The sequence below is a fragment of the Rhodamnia argentea genome, chromosome 11, assembly GCF_020921035.1.
Source record: "Rhodamnia argentea isolate NSW1041297 chromosome 11, ASM2092103v1, whole genome shotgun sequence".
Lineage (NCBI taxonomy): Eukaryota > Viridiplantae > Streptophyta > Magnoliopsida > Myrtales > Myrtaceae > Rhodamnia > Rhodamnia argentea.
Window position 1 is genome coordinate 2,157,511 of NC_063160.1, and position 21,167 is coordinate 2,178,677.

Below are 21,167 nucleotides of genomic sequence, written 5' to 3' on the forward strand. Positions count from 1 at the left end.
TTTTTTTTTTATTTTGTCTTTTTTTTTTTTCCTAAACCTAGGCTGGTGATCTTTCTTCCATCCACTCCTTCACATTCATTTTTTTTGTAATTATTTTTTATTTTTCTTTCTTTCTTTCTCTACTAGTCGCCGCCCTGACCTAGCCAGATTTGGCATGGCAAACCCGAGCCTCTCTAGATCTAACTAGGCGAGGCCTTGCTCGGCGAGCTTGAGCCTCATCGGCCTCAAGCAAGGTTGGGTCTTGCTAGCTTGTGACAAGGCTTGATCTCACCTATAGCCGGTCGCCGGCTAGGAAAAGAAAAAAAAATAAAGATAAATAAAAAGATAGAGAAAAGAAGAAAAAATATAAAAACTAAAAATTCGAATTTAAAATAATTAAACAAAATTTAAAATTTTTAAAAGGAATGCACGGAGAAAATTAAATCAAATTTTCCATACTAAAGGGCCGATGATATGTTCCAGTTCATTTTTATATTTGAGCCGAATACTAGAAATATTATCATTTTCTTAAAAAAAAATTTTCAAAAAATATTATTTTCAAATACCTTATTTTTCGCAAAACAAAGGCAGCGTTGCGGTAATCAAATCTCCGAAAGCGTCTGGCGGCCGAACAAGGAGACCTAATAGAAACCCATGTCGTAATCCTGAAGACAACCCCAGTCAAAGTAAGCGGATCGAACGGCAGTAACAACTCCAAGTAATATTCTAACATAGAAACGGCCGCAGAAGATCAAGACATTGTTGAGGTGGAACTTGGAAGCAACTTCGATCTTCCCTGTCATCTTCATGGAACCAACGCTGCACTTTCACTCTCTTCTTCCTAAAAACTCAAGCACTTACCCCGAAACGCGGTCGCCATAACCCATAAAAGAGAGAATTCAACATCTCTCCGTCCTCAGTCGTCACCAAAGAAATGGCGGATAGTACGTCTCATCCTCCTCCTCCTTCGCACAAAGGCAGAAGAATTCGCTGCCGCCGCCGCCATCGCGAAGGCTTTGGCTTCACGGACTCGGAGATGGCGGCGGCTCGCCAGCTCATGCAGTTGAGCGACGACAGCGACGAGGACAGGAGAAAATCAGCGGAGGACGGGTCGTCGGGTCCCCGAGTTACCTTGGCGAGGATCGAAGCGGACTTCGGTAGAGAGAGCGGGGATCTTGGTGGTCGAGAGGGTCTTCGCCAGCCCAGGGAGAAGAGGTACAGAAGCATCGCCGAGATTTACGCGGTCACGGGGCCGGTCGAATCGAGAAGAACGGATGCTCATAATAATGTGAGCAGATGAGCACACAAGTCATGGGGTCTTTCTTGGGTAAAGGATGATTACCGCCATAGTCTTTGTAGCAAGCCTTTCTGCTGGTGCTAGAGACGTTTTCTCTGATTGCTGTTCGCATTTCAATTTCGAGACTTCGACGAAGAAAACTTGGTGTTTATATACTCTGTTCTTCTTTTACCCAGAATTTGATTCTTTGCTTCTTCGTCTTCCTTGGCCTTCATCATTCTGGCACACTTCACGTTCTCTTCTCCAGCTCTAGATGCAGAATAATGGTTGTAACTGGAGCAAATGCAGAGCTATCTTCCCAACTTTTCAATTCAGAGACAGAATCACGGTCTCAACCTTCTGTAAATAGTAACTTTCTTTAACTTTCAGACCGAGGAATTCGCGGGCGAGTTCGTTTCAGGAGAACTTGTTAAGCAAGCAGTGGAGGAAAGTTTTACGCGGTTTTTGGCGGATTGGTGTTCTCTCGTCGCGTGTAATCGACGCCAATTCGCAAATTATAGACGTTCCTCGAAAACACTCTTTAATAAGATTCTTATATCAAGCATCATCGGTCTCCATATGGGCACTGCAAGCGCATGAAGAAATAATGAAGGCACTGTCAAGAACTTGAATGCAGTACAGCAGTACGCGAATGGGATGAAGAGGCACTCGAGATGGTTCAATGTCACCTTTGTGTTTCCAAATGTATACCCTTGATATTTAGGATGAGCATTGTCCGGGTGGGGCTGTTCCCGCCCTAGGATCGGTAACCACCCACTAGGCACTAAGGACCGGTTTCAAAAAATTAAAATCGAGAATTGCCCATTTATTTCATGGATCCACTCAGAAACCAGATTGCTTATTCGGTCCGATTTCCAGGTGGGTCAATGAAACCGGTCACAACAAACTTCACCGATCAAATGGAGATTAAAAATTAGAGATTTGGTGAGTTGATTTAAGATTAGGGATTAAAACTTGTAGCACATGGAGGTGATCGAGAGCGAGAGAGGGAGGTGATGAACAGCTGAAAGCCTGGTCTTGAGTTGATGGGAGTCGAGAGACGAAGAGACCGAGGTGAGAGTAAGACATTGAGAGTTTGAGATGAGAGAGAATAGACACCGAGACAATAGTGAGGGTTTGAGACGAGAGATAGTAGAGACCGAGATAAGAGTGAAAGTTTGAGACGAGATAAATGAGTTTCAAATTAGGGATTTAGCATTTTAAATTTTTTTAAATAACCTATAAATTGTATATACTATAACCGGTCCCGTTTGGGTGGATGGGTGGGCAGTTCCACAATTGGAACCGAGAATCGAACCATACTCACCGGTTCCAATAATTGGGACTAGAAACGAAACCGATAATCATCGGTTTTAGGGCCGGTCCTGTTTGGTTTCGGGCGATTCTTAGTTTTTTTGCACACCCCTACTATCTAATATCTTTTAATTTAAAAGCTACTTGCTGCCTAAAGAAAAGTTATTTAAATTCTTTTATTAAACTCACGTCGGGTGCGTATTTGTATACACACATATTTATAAAAATCACCTTAGATTTGGCTAATCATTTCCTTTTGTGATTTTTTTTTTTTTGCCACACTACACTATGTGTCATGTGTTAGTTACGAAATTCTGCTCCCTTCTCACGCACCTCGACCTCACTTCTTTCAAAGGTGGGGATTCGAACCCCCCCACCTACATTTTCCCAAATGAGAAGAGTGGTCACTGGGACAATCTCCCAGTGGTTCCTTCTATGAGTTAGCGATGCCATTTTCTTTTTCATCTTTTGATATATTTTTAGCAATCAATCATTAACTCTTTACCTGTATAATGAGCTACCAATTTATGTCATTGACATTTTTGTTATTGAGACATTTTTCCTTTATCATTTGATTTGTGTTCTTTCTTTATATTAAAATATCTTATTTCGTTCTATCAACTTGGCTGTAGTTATCAAATTTAAAAAATATTTATTTAGTATTTTTACTGATATTTATTTTTATATAATCATATTTTTTTTTTTTTAATTTAATTTTCTTCCATATTTAATAGACATTGATTTTTTTTTTTTTACAGCAAAGTCTCTTCAACTTATCTATTTCACTAAATGGTCATCCCGATAAATCTTGGGTGCAGCCCTCAGAAGTTTACAAAGGTGGACGTTAAACTTGAGACTCCTTACATATTTTTTAGGGCGAAATGTAAGGATCGAGATCGACAATGGTGACTATATTGCGAAACGAAAAATTACGATGTCAGGGAGTCGTACCCGATGGTAATTCCTAACACAACGTGAGAATATGACTCGAAACCTAACACGAATTTATTGAGAGAAATGAGAATTTGACATGGTATGGCATAACACTACACAATTCGAAACCGCCGCATAACAACACATGTTACATACTTTTAGTCAAAAAACCACATGGTAATGTTGAAATATTTTATTATAAAGAAAATGTTGAAATAGATTTTTAAATGAAATATTGGATGTAAACATGAATTGCCAGCGTATGGTCATTTTCAACTTGCAAAGCTGTGACCTTCAATCCATGCATGTGTCCGGAGTGACCATCCGAAATCCAATACATTCACCTAGAGAGATGATCAAAAGAGAGCCCATGTTCGAGTCAATTAGCATATTTAGTTGGATACATCTTCACTTAAAAGTTTAAGCTAATGATTTAAGTTAATCCAAAATGAATGAAGTTTAATTGGCATTTTAAAGTTTTACCTTATTTTATGCAAGCATTCGATTTAATTATATCATGATATCTCTTTGGCAAATCTTTGAAGAACGCTTTTTCGTTTGTTTCGTTCGAGCATCCTTTTATATAAAGAGTACAATTAATATGAAACCGTTTGATAGTGATATGCACAACGAAAAATAAAACTTTATAAACATGGGATTGTATTGATGAAGTTGTCTATGTTAAAATTTTGTATGGCATATTAACAGTTAGTCCATAAATATGCTCGACAGCGTGAAAAAGAACTAGGTTGCTTGGAAAAATCTATTTTGGAAAAACGTAATTTCACCATGGGTAAACTCTAAAAAATAAAATAAAATAAAATAAAATAAAAGAAACCAAACCACAATGCCTTTGGTATAAATGGTTGATAACAAGCAAAACAAAACAAGTGACATATTCTTAATTAAGGCAATCGGACTTATCAAAGATACATAAAAAGTTTTTTAAAAAAAAAAAAAAAGGAAGGAAAGTAAAAAAATCTGAGGCCACCACTTGAAATTGCAATTGAATTAACTAAGCGCAACTCGTATATGAGGTGGAAATAATTACATTTTAAATGGAACAAGAAGGGACCCAAAAAAAGAAAGGGTCTACTTCGAAACGCGCCAGGTAGGGGTCGAACCTACGACTTTCTGCTTAGGAAACAGACGCTCTATCCACTGAGCTACAGGCGCAATTCCTTAACACTTGTGACATTAAAAATATATATCACTCTTATTACAAAACGAGAATTAGAGAAGAACCGAAGTCATCGTCTCAAATCTCAATACCATTTTTCATTCCCATAGTCTGTTTGTCCACATTTCGGCTCCCACATTCAATTCCAAAAGTAGACCCCACTACCCTCGAGCGAGGTCAAATTGTAACCATACGATGTGCCGACATCATAGAAGTATTTTGAGCATAGACCAGGCGATTGACATGGTATGACCGGATTCGAATTATCCGCGTGATATCTAAGCAATGTGATGCTTGAAATTTCGAACTTTGATTTCAGCAAGATCTACTTCTCTACCTGATATTGGTATGGCCACTTCGCAAATACCCACCCAGAGGCGAAACCATTTGCACGTCGGATTCCAATTGTCACTGGACTTCCCTATTTATCCCCACTAAAGGCCGCGGAATTTAAGTTTAATACCCCGATACAAATTCCGACACCAAAGTTATTAAACTAAGCACATAAATACACGTAACAAGTTTTGGAGAAAGTGCATTGGAAACATATGAAGAGTCGACAGCACATCACTCGATAACCCGTAATTTGTGGAAGTATTTGACATAATTTCATATTCATTCAGTCTGAATGCTACAAGAACAACGTAAGCCAGATGACGAATAACCGCACCACATCGGCATATAACTACTATAAGTCTAGTATCCACCCTGCAATAAGATGGAGCACGCCTAAAATAACTCCGATTCAGATTGCAGACAACATAAGCCTTAAGTGTCTGCAGACATGATTAAGACAGGTAGTAACCACGGAAGGCAACGATAAGAACAAGAATTACATCTGCTCGCCGCCTCATCAAATTATTTTCCATGTTGACAATACACAACGAGACAATCGGTACATATCCGAACTTACCATCCTAGAGCCAAGAGACAGATAAAAGTTACAGATCCCTCCAAGCACATAAATTTTCAAAACACGAGACCGTCAAACACAAAGCAAAACTGTTCCTAAAAAAAATCCTTCATCCAATCCAGATCAGGCTACACCCTTGAACTTTGCTTCATACTCATGGGGTGGCTGCGCAAAAAAAAAAAGGTACCATCAAATAAGGAGACTGGTGCTGATGGAATCATATGCAACACCTACACGGAACTCCTTCCTAATTAACGCCATGGCGGGTCAACTGGTGGAGATGCAGAAGCAGCAGTGCATTTCTATGCTTTGCTACCAATGATCAATGGGATAAATTTATACAGAAGTAGGAAAAAGAAAGAAAGTGGAATGGTATTTGCTCGTTCAATCTGTTAATCTTATCATGGCATGTATCTTGATTACTTATAGTAGCTTTACACAGTTTCAGAATAGAAATATACTCTCTAGCTGAGTTGCCAGGAATTTAAAGTAATGAGTTTTAGATTCTCGAGGGTCCAATACACAAAGGGTAATTTGAATATTATGTTTATGAGTACAGCTATCATGTGTGGATGTGTCACTAGTACAGCTCAAAGATGAAATGCATACCATAAATATTGCCGATATTGACCTCCCTGCGAACCATCTCAGATGCATTGCACGCTGAGCATTCATTGCAGCTGGTACATTTTCAAACCTTAAATACACCCAACCAGCACTATTTCTGCAAAAACAAAAGTATAACAGGGTATTTTAAGAATATGTGAGTACAGTTCAACAGAGAAAACAAACACATGAAACATGTCATGAAAGAGTACTCATCTAATAATTGCTTAGGCAAATGCCAAAATATTCTTCAACAGCACCATCATAAAAGCGACCAGTTCTTTTGCACAGAAAGAGAAATCCTCTAGAGGTCATATTGAGATAAGTTTGGCAAAACGTGTCCCATGAGTGTTCAGATTGTTCTATTGTGACAATTAACTTGCTCCTAATGATAATCAGGATCTTCTGAAACCCCACAGTATTGTCTATCTATATTTTACTGACAAAGAAAGAAAAAGTTCAGAACCACTGCAGCAGGATCCATGGTGAAATCATCCTTTCAGCTTCCAATGAAACTACTTTATCACTTTAACTCCAGGATATTCCAACTTGGTGCCTTACACGGGCACAATGAACTTTTGATGTTACCGACGTTTAAAGAAGTGGAATCAATAATCAGTGGCACCAAGTAAGGAAAAGAGAATTTTAACATCATCCCAAACTTTGTAGAGGTACTTCACATATCGGGTCACAATACATACTTTTCCACGTAGATATGCTTCACCCGGCCAAATTTAGAACATTCTTCTTCCACGTCCTCCTTTATGTCCAAATCAAAATCAGGTTCAGTCTGCAGAAAGAATTTCCCACAAGTGAACATCCAGAAAAGAAACGGCAAAAATAAAAAAAATGTCAATATCACTTGAAAGGAACAAAAAAAAGATCAAAGCTCCATACAGACCTCAGTGGCTGGATCAAACAAGTTCTTCAGCAGCAAGCACTCAGTCGGGCTTCCAACAGCTTCAGTGGCTGCAGAAATAACTTGTGCAGGAAGCATAGGCATAGGAACAGCAGCTTGCTTGTTCAAAGGCAGGCTGCCGGCTTGTTGATTTGGAGCTCCATTTAGTGCAGGGACTCCAAGTGAACCCGCAATACTGTTAACATGGTTACGCATGGTTAAAAGAAATACTCCTTCTCTATCTGGAGAACAAAAAAATACTGCTAGCACGACAAACCTGGTGGCAATTCCAGTTCGATCCAGCTTCTGCATTAGTAATGCTCGCGACTGAGCATTCAAAGCCTGCATGAAATGCATACCACAAAGAATATATCATCCACCAATCCAAAGCAGGAGCATATCCGGAGCAGGCAATTCTAGAAAACTGTGGTAAAAAGAACTCACATGCAGCAGATACCAAAAATATTACCCTAACCGTCAAGCACAACCTCAGCAACTAAAAGCAAAGACACAAACAACAATGAATATGAAGTTCCCAACCCCCCCTCTTATCCTTTTCATTAAGAGCAAGGATAAGAAAGTCACAGCACCATCCTTTATGCACATTCAGTATTGTGTCAACTTCAGCTTAAAGCCAAAGCATCTTAACCTTGCATGTTTAGGGCGGCTTTGTTTTAAACTATTTGCTTGTTTTCTCTAATGGTGTTGAAAGTTTAGAATTCTATCCAATATTGAACACCCAGTATCTTTAACAAGGTAAAGGCCACAAAACAATCAACAAAGTACAGGTATTGTTGTGGCCATTTCAACTCTTCACAAAATTTCTTAAAAATTAAGACAGCGCCCTTGTTTTGGCAAGAAACAAAAAGAATTACTTTCTTAACCCAATCCACACGCCGTACAATTTCAAGAGTTGAACTAAGCTGTGCCAAAGCAGGTTCATATAAATCTTCCAACCACATCAGATTATGGTTCTCTCTGAATTTCTGCTGAGTTTGAGCCAACATGTTTTACACTATCCCATGAAACAAAACCACACTTGTCAAGCTTCTCATTTTGCATTCTTCAGGGATCTCAGTAAGTACTGGCACACAATAATGCCACCATCAAGAATAGCATTTCAGGCTGCTATGCTTTTAGGCAGTCATTAACAGAGTGTATTCCCTTCCCCTGTGAACAAGCAAATCCTTTTCCGCTAGCTCCGCGTAGAGGAAGAGTTGCTCCATTATGAGCTAGAGGACACAAGTTCAAGTAACAATAATGCATTTCTTTAATGCCATAGCAAGTGTACTTTATATTCACAAGCCTCCCAGACACTTGAACGCAGGAGCAAGCTCCGTGATCTTTTACTTAAATTTATGTAGGAGACATAATTCCTTTTTTTCCCCTTGAAGAAGATGTCATAAACTCAACTTCTCGTGAGTTGCCAACTATGCTTGTCTATAATATTTTGGATTGGATGATAGCTATTTCTTGAATGAAGATACTAGTCATCATTATGAAAAATTCTGATGCATATTTGACTGTGCCAAGGTGCTCTTATTAAGTATACATTACAACACCCAATGGGCCAACCTTTTGTACCTCAAGTATCTTTTATAACTAAGGTATAATATGAAGCTGTCACTTACCAATCCACCCTCATCATCATCCAAATCTGCAGATTTTGCTGTAGTATCTTGTGCTCCAACATGATCGGTTACAGAAGAAATCTGTACAGGAGAATTAACAATCCACAACATTAGCAAAACTAAAGAAAAGAGGAATGAACATTGAATAAAACAAAAGAAAACCGTTTAAGCACAAAAAGGATGAAGAACGCTTACCTTGAGAAAACGGCCAGCAATTTCTAACTTCCCATTTACGCTTTGAGCAGCCTTAGCATGTTCAAGCTGAGCAAACTGCAACGGATAATCAATTAACACACCAAGAATCTAAAAACAGGGAAACAACCACTAATTCAACCAGAAACATTTACAGACTTGAACAAACCCAAAGCCTTTGCAGTGTCCAGTCTCTGGATCAAGGGGCAGTTGCACCAGCTCAACAGGACCAAAAGCCTCAAAAATCTAATTGCCAACAGCAAGGTACATATGTTAATTAAACTTGCAGAATCAGAAGGGAACTATACATGAAATCTTCAAAAGGCTGGTATCAAGAACAAAGTCAGGCAAGGAAATGAATATCCTACATTCCCATATATGATGCATTCCAATAAGTTGCCCACAACAAAAGTAAATTGGATAACCCAAACAACCTGCCCCACCCCCTAATTCTCTTACAATAGAAGTCCAAATGTGAAAGCACAGTGTCTTTAAACAGGTAATGATGACATACAAAAGAAAACTTACACTTTTCAGATGACTTTCTGTCATATTAAAATGTAAATTCCCCACGTAGAGTTTCCTGTCTGTGGCTCCATATGCTCCGGCAGTACCTGCAGCACCAGTGGCGGTAGACTGAACAAGATTCTTCTCAGCCTCCGAAGGTTTAACCATCACAGGTTGCCCAAGAAGTAGTTGTCCAGAGAGCGCTATTGCCATTGGGACTGACATTGCATCATAAAATTCAATATACCTGCAGCATCACAAGGCTCCTCTAAGTTGGTCAGGACATGTATGCCACCAGAAATTGTAATCAAAACTTACAAAGCATAGCAAATTGAAGCAGGGAAACAAAAACTCTAGTGAAGTGAGCTCAAGCTGAGGTTCGTTTGATGAATCTGATGCCTCATATGAAAAGAAAAAGTTAGCTCATCGCAGTGAAGATATAAGAAAGCAATGACTAAAGATAATTGTAGAAGAGAAAAAGAACAAAAATGATATAATACCAGGCAATAATATAGATGTGCCTTATGTTAACTTCACGAGTATCTAGTACCAGCACCATCATTTTAAAAGAGAACGAAACAGAAATATGTGAATTAAATTGTCAAACCACCACCTATAGGCAATTCAATTATATTAACCACCCGTAGTTATTTTGATTGGATCAGAATCGGCCAAAGACCGATAAGCGTCCACGCAAGAAAATGCGTATAACTGGTTTATCCCTACAGGAAACAACCATCACTCACTAAGTACAGGGTGCAATATTCAATCCAACAATTAATAGCTTCCACAGGTGTTTCGCTGCTCTTTGTGTAACAAGAAGTAGACATGGCGAAAATAAAAGGAACTCAGGGTCATGTCATCTACCTTGGCAACGCAGCATGAATTGATAAAACATGAGTGCAAGGTATTCCCATCATCCCTCATCATTATCGCATTGCTAGTGAATTTAAGAATACAGTTAAACTTGATCCTTCGAATAAGATATGCTTAAGATACTCTACAGGCATGTAAATGTCATAAAGTTTTTTCTATGGCGAAGTACATACCCAACACCTTTTGAACGCCTTGAATTCCTGTCCATTATCAACCTGACGTCCCTTACCTGTGGACAAGGAAATTACAAGTTATGAAACCAGGATCCACATGTGCCATCAAGAAACAGAAAAATCACATTCCTTTTGATGCCGATAAGAGCAAAAAGTCCAACAAGGCGCAGATGAATCAAAATGATCAGGAATCTCATTTCAATATGCGTGGTACCAAAAATGCCTACGTGGATCCTGCCATTAGTAATTACTAAAATTTGGTCCACAACCTTACAGCATTGGCACGGGAGGGAGGGTGGGAACTATTCATGGATGTCGATACATTTAATCTGCAACACAGATTCCTTTGTAAGTGTGCTGTCAGAGATCTTTTGGTCAATACTTTTGCCTTTCATTGATGCCCCAAGTATTTTTATCTTAAATGTCCCAAAAAAGAAAGGACACAGATGAATGCATATCAGAATAATCAGAATAGCAGACCATCAAGAGCTAATATCCACAAAGAAAAAAGAGAATGGTTTTGGCTGAAACAACAACATTAGCAGCACTGAACTAAGTATTAAGAAAAGCACTCAGCCTTCAAACAGAGAACTTTCAGTGGCTCATACAAACGGGTGTTTGACCCTAACCTTGCCAGCTTTTGAGAAAAATTCATACACGTCTCTCTCGTTTGCTTTTAGAGGCATCTGTAAAATCAACATCAAAAAGAAGATTACACCATGACCATTTCACCAGATCTAAGCTGGCTAAAGCAAATCATACAATTGTACCTGGTAAGCAAAAACAGTTCTCTGGTCCCTTTCTGGATCAGCTTCAGGTTCCACCGCCTCTTTCTTGTCCTTAAATCTCCTGCATATTACATTTTGCATAATAAGACAAATGTGCAAGGAAACGACGATAATACAGTCCAATACTTGCACCAATTAAAAGCACTTAAACATGACACTCGTGAAGATGAAAACTTCCCTCGGCAAGCATTATTTTTATCCAAGAGGAAGGCCATAATGTTATAGAAGCTTATATTATCAATGAACACCATCTTTCTTTGTACAGCATTTTATATGTTATTACGTCAGAAGCGAAAAAAGAACATCAACTTAAGTTAGAAGATTAGAAACACAGAGGTTTATGTTAAAAGCAGTAATTAATAGCACTCCCCATCCATACTAAAACGAACACCAAAGTTCAAAATGCCAAGTGCCTTATGTCTCCAGCAAAGCAGCATATAATTAGTTCTTACTCATTGCTTCAGATTTCTTTCTTATCGGGTGACAGATGCTTCCACGAGAAAAACTTGAATAAATAAAAGAAACTCCAAGTCAGCCGAGTACAAATGTGCACGAAACAGAAATTGTTGCATCCCACAGTTACCGCAATTTCAATATTACATTAAATATCTGACATTTTTGCACTACTGGTCTATTTCAGTGTTTAAATTACATAGCTAGAGCACAATTGTTAAAGAAGACGCTTTCATAGCATGGAGCTTCCCTACGATCACTGAACTTCATTTCGAGTTAAATTTGCAAGAAAAGAAGCTTGAAAATTAAAAATAGATTCAGCATGCAGCTGCTGTTGCCCGTGACAACGTGGTCTGCTGGTCTGGTAGTGAACCATCTTTTGCATTCACTATCCAGTGTAAGGTAGACCAAATCAAAATCCTCTTGTTCCACAAACCAACGAATTAGGACGAACAGCTTGAGAAGGCGAATCCAATGGCTAATGGTCTATAGAGGAAAAGGGCCACATGGGAAAAAGGAGAAATGATTTTGCAGCAATAAATTATATAGTCTGCTATATTATACTTGTCTAGATCCAGCCATAATTTCCTTTTTCTTCAGAATCCTGCTGACTCTTGCATTTAGGTCCTCCAAACAGAATCAGGATGCAACACTTTGTAGTTCATAACAGATTTATCACTATTAACAAACATGTAGAGTGATCCGCAAGACAACATAAGTAGCTATACATTCAAAAGAATAAAAGCATCGAGCTGATTTCAGACCTGTATCACAATATCAATGGTAGAAAGAGAGAGCAGCAGCTACATAAAGTCTAAGGAGTGCACAAAACTATTGAGGCCGCAACCTCTAGAGCTTGCAGACAATATGAGTTGATGCTGACAATAGATGAGCCATAAAAAAGGGCAATATCATATCTGAAACTTAATAATAACTATCCTAAAAGCTAAAAATTCAAAATTCACTCCAGAAAGATCAGTCAGAAAAGTTTATGCCCAAAACCCAATAAGCTTTCTCTTGGTGCTAACGCTAGCTTAGTCGAGGTGATGAAGCTCACTCAATAACTGCTCCACAACAGCAAGCCTCTAGTGCAGCCAAATTCTCAGTGGCAAGCCACCATACTAGGCAGCAATTTGCGTTACTTCAACAAGCAACACGATCTCAACTACATGATCTGCAAAGGACATCAAAGAAGCAATACAAACCTGCTATCGCGAAACTCGATCTCTCTTTCCCTATCGAAATCACCATCATGCTTCCGCGAGCGGCTGCTGCTCCTCTGCGACCGGCTGGGGCTCTGACTCCTCCGCGAACTGCTTCTCCTCGCCCTCTCTCTCTCCTTCTCCTTCTCCTTCTCCTTCTCCTTCTCCTCTCTCTCCTTCTCCTTATCCCTCTCCCTCCTCTCCCTCTCCTTCTCCCTCCTCTCCCTCTCCTTCTCCTTCTCTCTCTCCTTCTCCTTATCCCTCTCCCTATCTCTATCTCTATCTTTCTCCTTCTCCTTCTCTCTACTACTCCGTTCTCGCTCGCGATCCTTTTCTCTCTCCCCATCCCTGTCCCTGTCACCCTCCCTGCCACTCCTATGCCGGTCCTTGTCCCTGCGGGAAACCCTGTCTTTCTCGTCGCGGTCGCGTTCGCGGTCTCGGACTCTCCTGGAGCCGTTCTCCTCTTCCCCATTCCTCGACTTCTTGCTCCTCCGCTCCTCGCCGTCCACGTCCTCGTCCACGTCGCGCTTCCTGTAGCTCTTCTCGCTCTTCTCCGAAGCTCCCTCCTTGCTCCTCTTCGGCTTGGACGAGTTGTCGCGGCCGTCTTGGCTCTCCACCGTCTTCTCCAGATACTCGTACTCGTCGAAGTCCATCGAATCAAGACCGAGCCCGAGCGAGGTCCTCCGCAGAGATTGAAACCCTAGGTCCGCCGCGACGATGGTGGCGGCGACAAGGCAAGGCTCGGCAAAGAGGGGTGGTTCTCGGTTTCTAGGGGTTTTCCCCCCGAGAAATCGCGAGGTGGTTTCGGTTCGATCTCTTTGGGTCCGGCCTCGATTTGACGCAGATTGAATTGGGTTGGTTGGGGAAAAATATTTATGAGATTGGATCACTGAAAATGGTGAATGAAATTAAAAAAGGAAAATCGTAAAAAATATTTCTTGTTTTTTAAGCATTGAAAAGGAAAAATATCAAAAGTATTTCTCAATTTCTATTCAAGGAATTGATATTTTATCCACATATTTTTTAAATGGCGAATGGAATTAAAAAGGGAAATTTAATATTTCTCATTTTTTTTGTTCAATGAAGTATTGGAAAGGAAAAGTATCGAAAATATTTCTCGATTTTCATTCGAGGAACAGGTATCATTCTCATATTTTTAAGCGTAGCTCTATATTGAAAAGGAATCAAATTATCCCTAATTTCTTATTAGTTGTATTATTTTGAACGAGTATGGGACTTTATGATTTTTGGGAAGGGGATTTAGGGAAAGAAAATTGCATTTTCCGCAAATACGGACATGAAGATAATCAATGCCAATGTGTAAAATCGATAAATGTATTTGGTATGTTAAAAAATAGAGGTACGTAAGTAATCGTCGGCCGACATGTGATCTATGATTTTGGTATTTTCCTTTAAGAGAATCCATCTTCACTAGCCAAATATGGGATCGAAAAAAGGAATTTGGTTTAAAAAATTTAATATTTTTTTGTGTTTCCTACTCTCTTTAACTTTTGCTCAGCACGAGTCGGACTCATATTTATGATACTATCGTCCTCATTCGTCAATCTTTTTACCAACATGACCGCATGCCTATTTAAAAAGATATATCATGAGTTCGAATTCTTCTATGGATAATGGCATGGGAGCTGCCCTCAACTTCTTCGATCTGTACAATGTCGATTTTGGGATTTTTTTTTAATGTAATCGATTTTTATAATCTACTTTTTTTTTTTTTGTTCAAATTGATCCTTCTGCCAAAATATTTAACAGACATGCTGATGCAGTCATCAAGGATTATGCATAGCCATGAAAAAATGGAAACACAAAGGAAAAAAAAAAGGCCATTGCAAAGAAGAATTTGGAAAAATGCGTCATTAGTTTGATTGTGAAAATCAAATACACTTTCGATATGGCGACTATCCATATTTGGAATATTCAATTTAACTCTAATATTTGGTCTGCTATGCTATTGTCCATAAGGAATTGAATTCTCAAATCCTTCAATTTATCATGTATCTTTTAAATCTCTAAACTGTGCGATAGATACGATGAATTAGAGATCAGCATGCGGCGATCATAGCTTTGATCTTCTCTTTTTCTTTCATCCTCTTGAAGTTACATAAAAAAAAAATAAGGTTAACTCTTACAATTAAGGGGTATTTATGTATTAATTTTCATATTATCTGGAGACGTTATAGGTTTTCTTTTCCTAATCTCATTACGAGTCTTGTTGCCTTGTGAGATGAGTTGGTTTTTGGGGTGAAGCTGCTTAGGAGTGATGGCTAGGATAGTAGGATGGCGGAGAGAGATCTCCGGAATAGGAATATTCGAAGAAGAAGTCTATGACTGAAATAAAAAAAAATAAAAGGAATATGTGCATCGGAATTCTAAAAATCTGTAAAAATGCAATCAAATATTAAAATTTGGAAACTGGTGCAATCGACTTCTTTCGTTAGCTCCGTCCAACCGGGCTAACAGAAAATGCTGACGCGACTTTTTAAAATAGTTTCTCTCTCGTACATGGTGATGCGGCTAAAACATGAAATTTAAGACTAAAATGACATCGTTTTGATCCAAATATAAAATATAACATTTTTACTTAAAGTAAAATTAAAAAAATTATAAAATAAAGGAGGAAGAAGGAGAAGAAGCAGCTGATACTAGGCGTTACCACTACCCCCACCACCGCAGTGAGGGCTAGGGACCCTCACTGCTTGGTATCAGCCTCTCTCTCTCTCTTTTTAAAAATATTTTATAAATTTTTAAAATTTAATTTAAGCTAGAAATTGTATTGTGAATCATATTTGGATCAAAACGACGTTATTTTAGCCTTAAATTTTATGTTTTAGCCACATCATCGCCATATAGGAGAAAGAAAATTTTAAAAAATGTCATGTCAGCATTTTCTGTTATCCTATATTGACGAAATTAACAAAAGGACTCGATTGCGTCCATTTGATAATTTTTATTATTTAATCACATTTTTTTGTAAGTTTTAGGATTTTTTTTTTTGTCAAAGTAAGTTTTAAGATTCAATTGCACTTTGGTGATAAGTTCGGAACTTCTAGTGAACATATTCCAAAATAAATTATTATCCAAAGTGCAATTGAGTGGTCAACAATCTCAATCCCATTAATTTGTGTTTAAATAACACAAAAATCTGATATGATTTAATTTTGTCGATTTATTTATTTTCTCTCCTCCTAATTTTTCTCAAGGACATGCGCCTTTGTATGAAGTCAACTAGGTGCTAGAGCGCACATAGTATGACTTGTATAGTAAAATAGAATATGATAGAACTAGACAAAAAAAAAAAAAACTAGGTGACAGGTATTCAAACAAAAAAGAAGAAGAAGGTGTCAGGTCAGAAAGTACAAAAAAAAAAAATAACAAAATGAAATACAAATGTGAAAGAAGTACTCCTTTTAAAAATATAAAAATGGTCGAGTTGCCTAGTGACTTTAGCCGACCTAATACAACAAAAAAACTTCAACTTTAGCATTTATTTCAATAATATCCAAAACTTTTTTTTGTCACATAAAAAACCTCAACTTTTACTTTTGTCCTAATTCTATTGGCATGATACCCAAAAAACTCCAACTTTAACATCTGTTCTAATTATATTCAAAATATTTTTTGTCTCATAAAAATCCTCTAACTTTTACTTTTATCCCAATTCTACTACCATCGGTCTTCCGTCCATAATTAACGTTAGTTAATCTTACGTGGCTCGAATTTGTTCGCCGAACTTACCAATGAATATTCGAAATTCGAAAACAACAAGTTTCATGGATGATGAGATTTGAGATTGTTCATTCAAATAATCATATCTTCACGTCTAGTCGTTCTTTGGGCTGTTGAGTGCCAGGATTAATCCGAAACACGCCGTCTTAAGTGGCTCTGTATCTCCTTGTAATGTGTAGAGAAAGCAAACAACAGAGGAGAAGTTGCGGGGTTTTTTCATGCCAGCTTTGTAGGGTTGTAATTCTAATGACGTGGAAATGTCATGCGGGTTATCTAATGGTGATTATGAATGGAAAACTAACAGTAATAGAATTGAGATAAATGTAAAAGTTAGGGGTTTCTTACGAGACAATTTTTTTTTAAATATAATTAGGACATATGTTAAAGTTGTATTTTTGTTTTTGTATTAGATCAATAGAATTGGGACAAAAGTAAAAGTTGGGAATTTTTACAAGGCAAAATTTTTTTTGGATATAATTAGAATATATGCTAAAGTTAGGTTTTTTTTTTTTTTTTATATTGAACTGTTGTTAGCCATCGCCATCGGATTCGCGGTCCGCCTCTACCTTTGGCGAACTCATGACCACCATCCTAATTCAGCCAAGTGTTGCCAAATACCCTCTCTCTCTCTCCTAGATTTGAGGGAGGAGCTTTGAGCTCCTCTCTATTTCACATAAAATACTTGAAAAGGCCCTCACTTAGTGAGTTATGTATTTTCTCAAATAAGAGCATGAAGTAACTACATCAATATCAAATAAGGGCATAAAGTGGCCATGACAGTTTTCAAATAAGGATCCGACATCCATCGACTAAATATTCCGGCTAGTCAAGGACAATGTCATCCAATGACCATTTTAATTCCGAATTACTTTTTATTTTTTTTCTTTTCTTTTGCTCATTTCTTGTTTTATTCTTTGCGGTAGTCGGCGAGGGTTGCGACTCTTGCCTAGGCCCTCGGTAGATCAGGGAAGGTCGCCCGGGTGAGGCCAACCCTCGTCGGTGTTGTTGGATTGGGCGGCGGCGACCATCGCCTAGCCCTCTTTGGGCATTGCTGGTGTCGACCACCAGCGAAAAGAAAAGAAAAGAACAATAAAAAGGAAGAAAGAAAGAAAAAAAGACAAAAAGGAAAAAAAATCAAGAAAGTACAAGACGAAAATGCATTTGACTAAGTTGAAGGTCATGTCCTTATTTGAGACTAACATAACCACTTGATACACTTATTTGAAATAAGTCGACACTTCAACTCTTATTAGAGAAAATGAGGACACTTCAAGCCCTTATTTGGATTTTTCCTACAATAAAACTAGAATTTGACCCATCTGACCAAAAAAAAAAAAAAAAAACTAGAATTTGACCCGTGCCAAATATATTGAGATAAATTAAGTTAAATCTTAACATCACTAAAGATCTCTAAAGTAAGGCATAAGAAGAATAAAAATTACTAATATAGAGATGTAAATTATATCTGAATTAAAGTTGTTATGGCCAGTGATATAATCTTGAAGGGGTAATTGATTGCAATTTAATTAATTTTTCGCGGAATAATTACAATCAGTCAATATATGTAGGACTATATTGATGTATGCGTATGCACACGCAAGTTAAGTGTATGGTGTTTCTATAAAACTATTAAAATAACATGTAAAAAAAATAGAGACAAATGCACCCAGATTTGCAATGGTTCTTCATAGATCAAGTTCAATCCATACTCCTAGATTAACATCCACCAACAACACTGAATTCTACTAGTAGATGTTCGAGTGATTACAATTGTCGTTTGTGCTGCTTCTATCCAAAGCTAATCGATCACGTCACCAGGTTAACACGCACTATCACAACGTTCGTACATTTCTCAAGAGATTTATAACTCTCGTTGAGTGAATCGCTTGTTCATGGAATAAGTTGAGCGTTCTTGTAATTGCTGCGTCTCTATCTACTTTGTCTTGCATCGATTTCTTTTATAGCTATCGATCTCCAAGTTGACTGTTTGAATGATTTTCAAGACCATCATCGTTCGTCCTTACAAACAAATCTTCCAACAATGTTGTTGCTGCTAAGTATAGAGACTCCTTAAGGAAATAATACTTCTCCATCGGCAGGATGGATGATTGGTCGGATTGTCCTGAGAGCGAATGAGTCTGCAATTCCAGACTTTTGATCTACTGTCAAAGTCCTTCAGATGGTTAATAACGATTAAAGGAATATTTGATCTATAGTGATCATATCAAGATATCGATAACGATCTTTTCAGCTCGATATAAGCGGTAGCTTCTATCAACTTTTCGCGATTCTACCCATTTATTCAGCTAACAATATACTAATCGATTCTTTTGAGTACATATGCGAACGAGACTTCGAGAAACTTGTTCACTTGTTGGTTCCTTCAAGTCCTCATTCGGCCAAAAAAAAAAAAAAAGAAAGAAAGAAAGTCCTCGCGAAGTGTTATCTTGACTTGTGCATACTTAAGGTTCATCTTGTCTTAAACCTTTTTTTGGTCCTAACCTTTTTCAAGTCCTCATGAATTCGGTCCTAAAGCTTATAAAAGTGCCAATTTAGTAAAAAGTTTTGAAAGAAAGAAAGAAAGAAAGTCCTAACGTGAATTTTTTAAATATTTTTTATGAAAAAAACAAAAAAATGCTTAAAAATTATTTAAAATATTAAAAATAATCCAAGTTAGAAATCTTGACTTGTGCACGTCCGATTTTCGATCAAAATTGGCGGATTAACTCAATTGACATAAATACAAAATTTTAAGACTAAATTGGCACTATTATAAAGCTTTAGGTAATTGACACTAATAAAGGTTTAGGACTTAATTGACACCAATATAAGGTTTAGGACTTTGAAAAAAGGTTTCAATTGACATCGATGATTTCTCCCTCATCTAGTCTCTTAAGTCTTTCCACTTAGTGCTTTATCAATCGAAGTCACCTCAGCACGAACGTCACTCAGCATCAATAATATCATAATCATAAGGGATGATTACCAAAATCCTTGGAGGTTTTTCTTAACAAGAGCAAGGCACTTTTAATTATGTTCGAAATGATGATTCATACTAGTACTTTTCACTTTTTGTTAAATGGATAAGTGCAATCAAATCCTAAAACTTGCCGTTAATGCAATCAAGTCATTTTGTTTACTCGGTCCAATCTTACTAAATGGAAAATGCTGACTTGGCATTTTTTATATTACTTTCTTACCACATGTGGCACTAATATGGCGCCACGTCAGAAAAAAAAAATTGATAATTAAAAAAAGCAAAAGTGAGAAAATAAAAAAACTAATAACACAGAACAACCGATGCGTTCTTCACTCTTCTTCTGCCGCCCATCGTCTTTCCTTCTTTCATTGGTGCATGCTCTTCATCTTCCTCGCTCTCCACTTGGTTCATCAGCTAAGCCTCGATAGCCAGTCACCACCGCCTCTTCGTCTTCTCTCCGTCCGAGCCTTAAGCAGGAAGCAGAGCCCGACTGAGACGGCATCGAGCTAGAGCGGCGCGATGGAGTTTGCCCACCACGAGCATCACCGGGGTAGTGCAAGTATTCTTGTGAACAAAATCAATTATGCACAAACACAATCATAAATTAATATGATGTCAATTGATAAACTCCAATGCTTTGTTTCGCGGAAAATAACTATAAAGATATCGAATTTTTCGACGTTTGGTTCACGGAAAATAAACTAATAAATAAAAATATTTTTCACCCACAGAAAAAAACATCTTCAAAATTGGGGAAAATGAGTTATATTTTTTCATAAAAACATTTTCCTTGACTAGTTTATTTTCTACCCATGCAAAATAAACTCCAAATCGCTGCACTTGAATTGAGGCTTAGCTGGAGACGAAGGTTAATTTCGTTTAGACAGAGAGAGAGAGAGAGAGAGAGAGAGAGACAACGTTGAGTTTGGGCTTAGGGCTAGAGGACTTCATTTTGAGAAGAGGAAGAGATGTTCCTAGAGATGGCTTAGGGTTAAGAGGAGTTCGTTTCGGGAAGAAGAGATGTTCCAGAAACGATGTTGAGTTTGGGACTTAGGGTACGATGTTCTCAGCTGGGGATGGGGAAGGAAGGAGACGACGTCCGACCATGAAGAGGGAGAGACATCGTTTTGCAGACGTGAACATTTTTACTCTGACTATTCGCCATATAAGAGAGAGAAATGATTAAAATAAGCCAAGCAACATTTTCCATTGGGCAAATTTGCTGAAGTATTATACCGATTTAACAAGTTTTAAGACTTAATTGCACTTTTCTATAAGTTTTAGAATTCAATTATACTTTCGTGACAAGTTTCAGGGCTTTCAGTGAATATACCCCTTAAAAACATAAATACATATTAAACAGTTTCTTTTTCGAATGGGAAACCCTTTTAAACCCAAATGTGAAGATGAGATGTAAACCCAACGAAAGGTTTGAACCTTACTGAACAAACAGGTAGAATTAGTTGCAGAACACATGAACTAGCATATTCAGCGACACCGGAGACTGAGAGTTCAAAATAAG

The 21,167-nt window shown here is 37.9% G+C and overlaps 1 protein-coding gene and 1 non-coding gene across 2 annotated transcripts; both read right to left on the minus strand.

Annotated features, from left to right (window-relative positions):
• Window positions 1-4,605: 4,605 nt before the first annotated feature.
• Window positions 4,606-4,678, minus strand: TRNAR-CCU. The gene has a single exon. It is a non-coding gene; the product is annotated as a tRNA-Arg (tRNA).
• Window positions 4,679-5,483: 805 nt separating this feature from the next.
• On the minus strand, window positions 5,484-13,768 carry LOC115744050 (RNA-binding protein 39). The gene is made up of 13 exons (XM_030679138.2): window positions 12,925-13,768; window positions 11,249-11,327; window positions 11,108-11,164; window positions 10,479-10,534; window positions 9,451-9,676; window positions 9,082-9,168; window positions 8,926-9,000; window positions 8,731-8,811; window positions 7,377-7,441; window positions 7,103-7,295; window positions 6,903-6,991; window positions 6,205-6,319; window positions 5,484-5,760 (listed from the first exon to the last, which is right to left on the minus strand). Exons 1-13 carry the CDS (start codon window positions 13,572-13,574, stop codon window positions 5,719-5,721), a joined length of 1,815 nt encoding a protein of 604 aa, XP_030534998.1. The 5' UTR covers window positions 13,575-13,768; the 3' UTR covers window positions 5,484-5,718.
• Between the last annotated feature and the right edge of the window lie 7,399 nt (window positions 13,769-21,167).